Source organism: Hetaerina americana, unplaced genomic scaffold (genome assembly GCF_022747635.1).
Source record: "Hetaerina americana unplaced genomic scaffold, ioHetAmer1.1.p SCAF_1, whole genome shotgun sequence".
Lineage (NCBI taxonomy): Eukaryota > Metazoa > Arthropoda > Insecta > Odonata > Calopterygidae > Hetaerina > Hetaerina americana.
In genome coordinates, this window is record NW_027286069.1 from 91,753,775 (window position 1) to 91,760,505 (window position 6,731).

Genomic DNA, 6,731 nt, shown 5'->3' on the forward strand with positions numbered 1-6,731 from the left:
ATAAGTTGAAATATAAAATGCCAATATTTCATTTCTAAAATATAATCCTCAATAAGGGGTGGCATACATTGATATTAACTATAGAGTTCAATGGGGGAAATGGTATGAATTGATATCCTTAAAATTTCATTAAATCATCAGTCACAATACAATCATAATATTCAATGTGAATGTTACATCATTTGAGTCACTTTGGATGGTATGCATTGCTATAAATGGAAGATACAACGCAATTTTACCCAATATATGCAACACTATCATTTCATATCCTCAATCCCTGGAATCCCTATGCCAGGGAATGGTGAAAAGAAATTAAGCCTTTAGACAACAATATCTCTTTTGTTTTTCTTGTTACTACGATATTTAACTGATTTCAGTACCAATGCTTGTAATTGCAAAATGTACTTCAACATTTGGTTAAAGCCATCAATACTGCATTTTCTGCCACATCAAAAGGTGACAGAGGAGTTAAAATTCCATTTGCCATTGATTTTTTTACTTGAAATTTCTAAATAATAGATAACCTCTGTAGGATTCATCATAATATAAACTCTTGCGTTTTCTTCAGTTTAGTAGCCATTCTTCTTTACCAATTAGTATTGGAATACATTAAGGTAACGAATATCACTTCCTTGCCATTTATAGAGATACTTATGTGCCATTATACTATTTGCCTCAAAATATAGAAGGGATTGATTAATCCATTTAATTACTAGAATTGAAAGAAATAAAAGTGCTTGCTTAATTCCTTGCAGCAATTTTGTATTAATATTTCATATGGATTGTCCTGAGAATAGCTGATATTAAGAGGCAAGTTCAGGTTGGCCACTCATTTTATGGATTCCCATTCCTGACTTTTCCTAATCTCTTCCTGATTTTACTAGTGTTCTGTTTAAGTTTTTTGTGGGTCATTTCTATTGGCTTCACAAGGCAAGCCATTGCATCAAGAATTTCCAATTCCCATAATGAATTCGATGCTTGATCTTTTTCTCACCTTCACTAAATTTTGAAGAAATTTAGTTTTTCTTCACTTTTCCCGACTCAATGGACACCAAGAGTTTTTCAGAATAAACATTAGGATGATAGAAACGATTGGCTGCAAACAACCAATCATCAGAAAAATACTGAATGATGATTTTGCTGAAAAGCTTTGTATTTTTATAATCAATTCCCAGCAATATTAATTCAGAGTATCATTAAAAAAAGGAACATGAAAAGAAGCAGATTATTGAGAATTAATAGAATATTCTTATTAATAGTGAAGTCATAACATACCAAATAAGGATCTTTTGGATCTGGACCTCAGCCTTCGTGACTAGAACAGAGGTAAGTATATGCATTGATACATACAGCCTCTATCTACTAAATAACAACCTTTGTTAACATATTATATGAATGGGATTGTAACAAACTGAAGAGTGAAAAATAATTCAGTTATATTCTCAAGACTAGTATTGAAGAATGCAGTTACTACTGAATATCTGTTAAGGTATTGGCCCCAGCCAGAGTGAATTTGTCTATCTGCTGCCATACAACTAGAGAGTATAAAAAACTTTAATTTCTCATTGTAAACAAGAGCAATGTTGAAACACTGAATCAAATAAAATTACTTTAGTTATGAAACATTGGGGCCAGGAGGAGGTAGAATAAAAGCAGACATAGGTTCCATACTTCAACTGTGATGATCTTATCCCCCATCAACATGTGGCACAGGAATATCAAAATGGTAAAACATGGTTTGGTAATACGGACATGAGCTCTATGTGCCTGTGGCATCTATACAAGGCCCCCTTACCCAAATCTTCTATCATGCACATTGAGTCAATAAAAATCAAAAGGCATTTTTAATGAAACCAAATGAATGAAATGTATCAATGAACAGATATCATTTTCTTGTTTTCCTGAATATGCCATTAACTTGGTTCATTGTTCATACAGAAATGTCGCAGTGTTTGTATGCTGTTTGAAAAGTTGTAACTTTTGACCTTATTGCTACTAACTTGATATATTGCCTGATACACTAAGATAATTAATTCATCAATGAATCCTAAATTCTCCTTAATGTTTGAATGAATCAGTGACAATTAATATAATCAGCATTTTTTACTACAATTGTCAATATAATGGCAATCACTTTCTAAAAATATAGTGTTTGTCAATTTCCTCCGGGTAATACTGCTAATTCATTGATTACTTGTATTTATTTTCATTGAATCCCTCTCTGCAACCTGTAAGATGCACTTGATGGCTAATAAAGATCAGCCATAAGAAAATTCAGAAAAATCAACCAACCTATATTGCATTAGCCCATCCTGTAAAATCTATCATCACACAAAAGAGGATACAGAAACATAAACAGCTCTATATTTTGAACAGGAAAAAGCTTTTGACAAAAAAGAACTGGAATATGATACTAAATGTCTTTAAATTGTAATGAACAACAACTACAGGCAATTGACAAATGTTCCAAATAAGGAGCAGGCACCAGTAACAAGATTACATGAAAGCAAGGAAGAATCTAAAATAAAGAAAGAAGGAGGGTAGGGATGCTCATTATTGAGCTGGATAATTAATAAGTACATTGGGAAGGCAAGTGAGAGGTAAAATATTAATACAACAAGAAAGAATATGCATGCTGTACTTAGTTGATGGCATAGTTGTCCTTTCAGAGAAGAAAGGAGACCTGACAAGAATAACATCCCCTATGGCAAGGGGGACAAAAAATTAACCCAAAATAAACAAGATTAAAACTAAATTATTCAGGAATTCACCTGCTCTTGAAGTAGAAAACTTAATCTGTAAGTGCCACTACGAGTAGACACGCACGAGCAAGTGGAAGAGTTCTACTAAGGCAGCAAAATCACTTGCCATGGGGGAAGAAAAAAATATAGTAAACAATAAGAATGGCAAAGACACTATCATAAGAAACAACCATCAGCAACCACAAAATTTTAAGTTCAAAGTGGAAATTTCAATGGCAAATATAAATAGCAAATATACAAGGTTCATTCAATAAAATTTACATACAGAGTGTATAAATTTCTATGGATGTTAGATGCAGTAAAGAAAAGAGGATGTGATGCAATGGAAATGAGGTGGTAAAAAAGAATGGTGAGAATAACAAATTAGAAGTACTTCAAAAAGTTTGTGAAAAGAGAATTTCACGAAGGACACTTACAAAAAGAAAAGTGAAACTAATTGGACAACCTGAGGCATGATGGCTTACTGAAGTCCAAAACCAAAGGAGAGATAAGAGGGAAGAATTACCGAGGAAGGCTATGATGTACTAGAAACTGGAGGTAGAAAAAATCAGGAGGAATAAAGATATTGGGAGGAAACAAGATAGTTTTGAGAACTACTGCAAACCTATCCTTCGATTGATAACCCATTATGATGATGGTGCCACAACAGGTGGTGTAGGATATTAGCAGGTTACTGCTCAGAGGGCCCATGTTCAAATGCAAGTGTTCTTTTTACTCCTCCAGATAAATCCAAGCTATGAGTGATTTCTGGGTAGCACAACTCTAGAAAATCACATGGAACAGAACTGGCCCCCAAAACCTAAATATGCGATTTTCTCAAACCTTTAGGCTTAAAATTAGTACCAGGTGAGCCAGGGTGAAGACTGATTTGAAGCCATGACTTCAGGAAGGACTTTCAGTTAAGGAATGTATTTGACAATAAGCTTATAACTGCTTGCAAGAATGTGAAACCTCAAACAACACAACAGGAAAGAATCCAGAAAATCTAAAAACTTTAATGCAATATTCTGAAACTCCACAGGGGGAAGCATCTCAAGGGAATTGAGTTTAAAAGCTAACATCTTAACTAGCCAAGTCCTAAATTTCAGTGATATTTTATATTTCATTATGATTAACTTTGGGCTCAATCCCCCATCATCTCAATATCAATAAGTAATGACACCAGGAAATTATAAATTAAAGCACAACACCTGGATGCAAAGCTCTTGAGACAACATTCATACATCCAAAGTGCAGAAACCAAAGATAGGAATTATGCTTTCAGAGAGAGAGAATGAAGCAACGGAATTAATGAATATTTGAATACCAAGAAGTAATGGTTTTTCATAAATCCATTGAACACCCTGCTAATTTCATGCACTATGTGGAATTTGTTTTATTTTGACACTATTCACCATGGAACAATTCCACCAAGTTACATTAAAATTGGAGCAACACTTCTCAATTATGGAAATTTCCACAAATCGTATTCTCTATGCTAAGAAAAACCTCCAACATAACATTTATTAAAAAAGTAATGTGCTCCCTCCATTTCAGAGGCTGGCATGCATTGTGAGGAAATTCAGTTTAATGAAGATATTCAGTTTCATGGATTACAGGGGTCTAGTGTTCATTTCACAACTATATAAAATATTTATAAAATAAATTAATGCATATTAAGATTAATTATTAACCTGACAATAGGATAAACTTCTCTTTCAACAAAACCCACCCAATTCTTCCCAGTAAAAACTATAAACCTTGCGTAAAATTAAAACGCTTGCGTTTATTTGTCCTCTCAAACAGCTATTATACCGGTACAGGCAATTTAAGTTTTCCTTCAATCCCCAGATTACAGGGAGATCAAAAGTCAAGTATTATATCTCAATTACTGGAATCAACAATTCATTAATATTTCGTCACCTTGAGTTTTCTAATTTCATAATTCATATCAGCATAAACGGCTGATACGAAATTATGATGAGCTGGACAGTTGATGCAGAGGTTATCAAGGGTTAAAATTTCACACGCAATTCATTATCACGGTCCCAAATTTTAGAATAAACCACAATTTTATTTCAACGATTACAAATTTAAGAAAATAGTATGTTAATAATAGTCGAGGATTGACACCGCTACCATCATACATAACCTCTCGCGCCCTTGAGGCGTTTTTTGGGATAATTTAAATGTAGAAGAACCCTTACTTTTTCATGTTTCAAGAATGTATAACTTCCTAACTTAATTGAACATGACATAAGGAGAGCAAACATATTGCACTATGAACACAAAAAAAAACTAAAATTGCTCGACAAGTTAAAAATATCAATTGGCCTCCAGGAAACAAATGCAGATTCGTTTCAAACTAGATGACACGCTAGTCCCTACTTGAATATTAATTATGCGAAACGCGGAGGAGAATCCAATAGGAGTCATTTTGTTTTGTCATGAAAGCATACTGCCCAAACCAATTCCGCACAATAACAAGTTTTCACACAATAACACAATTTTCCTGCTAAATTACGTAACAGCATATTAGTCATAATACAAATTTGTAGAATAAACACTTAAACACTCCTAAAAGCTGTTAAACACTCATAAGCCAACACAAAGAATTAAACAAAATTATTTATACGATTAGACATACGAGCTGAAAGTAAACTATGGCTAAACGAATTAACGGTTGATACAATTTATCAATTGGAGGAATTAATAATCCTACCTTACGAGCCTGCTAACTTCCTCTCTGCTTTTTATTCCCCCGTCAGGTGCTAATAAGACACTCAAGCATTTGAGTAATTGCAGGGGATCTATTCTTGGCTGAAAAAGTGTGAAAATTTGTTAAAACCACGATTCAGCTAAAAGCTGCGATTCAAATAAAATTTGAAATACAAGACAACTATTTACAAAAAACAATACATTAGTTTTCAAACAATGCAACACTGCTACGACCACTCCATCTTGTGGACAAAATAATAACTACATCATCGACGGGTCGCGATGACCGACGCCACCACGTCCGCCATTTTCATTTCTAGAAATCGATCAATGAATGCAATAATTACCATTTTGAAATCCAAAGCTACCAGACCCCGAACAGGACAAAATCACATTAAGAGATGCACGACCTGAGTTTTTCGTACACGAGAACACCTCCAGATATAATCTTCGATCTGCAATCACAAGTTATTCTCTTTCCAAAGATTGGCAAAAACAAGATGTCGGTCAACCACGCTACGTTATCATTTTTCGAAGAAGTGGACACCGATTACACAATTACTCACAATATAAAATAGTCAATATTTCATAAATCACTGCCTTTTATGTACAAGGCTTTCCGTTATTGCTTTTCTTTTATCTAATGAGCTACAGCTCTATATAAGGCTGGTCAGTGAATTTCCAGTTTCAGATTTTAGTTTTTCACTATAATAATAATACTTAAAGTGAAACAGCAATTTCATTCGTACCATGGTTAATCAAACTTTTTCTAGAAGTCTTCCATTAGGAAGTTATGTAATAATTACAAATAAATTTATAGTTAATACGCAGGTGAGTTTAACGACCCAAACAGCACGGCAGTTCCCTGCTTCGTTCAGCTCCACCCTTCTACGCGGTACGTGATTCCCGGAATGACGTCACTCGTTTTTCCAACTAAATGAGTCAATGTAGACACTTTACACACTTACGCCCCAAAATGATTCCTTTATCAAAGACTAAAAGGTTTTTATTTTCCATCCTTAATTTAATGTCACGAAAAAATTCAATGATTATTCAATTAAATTGCTTATGTAGACGAGTTCAAAAATGAATGGCATACTTGTATTTACTAATGCTCGTTGACAAATAATTAATTACATTTTCGATACAACAATTTTCCCCAAGGTCAAAAATTAAAGCAAGGACAGTATTTCGGATTTCTTAACTTTCATATACTTCTTCCCAACCCTAGAATACTCTCCTAGCATAAAGAGTTGATATGGATTTATTTTA

General features: G+C 33.8%; 1 protein-coding gene across 2 annotated transcripts in view; it reads right to left on the reverse strand.

Moving 5' to 3' along the window:
• Window positions 1-6,343, reverse strand: part of LOC139694831 (serine/threonine-protein phosphatase 1 regulatory subunit 10-like) — a 68,201-nt gene extending 61,858 nt beyond the window's left edge. The window contains exons 1-3 of one of the 2 annotated variants that reach the window (XM_071593354.1): window positions 6,209-6,343; window positions 5,807-5,914; window positions 5,464-5,561 (exon numbers count right to left, since the gene is read on the reverse strand). In XM_071593354.1, coding sequence (XP_071449455.1) covers window positions 5,464-5,561; window positions 5,807-5,809 — 101 coding nt within the window. In that variant the 5' untranslated portion in view covers window positions 5,810-5,914; window positions 6,209-6,343. Of the gene's footprint in view, window positions 1-5,463; window positions 5,562-5,806; window positions 5,915-6,025 lie in introns of both variants that reach the window. The other variant, XM_071593345.1, reaches the window with a different exon arrangement.
• Window positions 6,344-6,731: the final 388 nt, after the last annotated feature.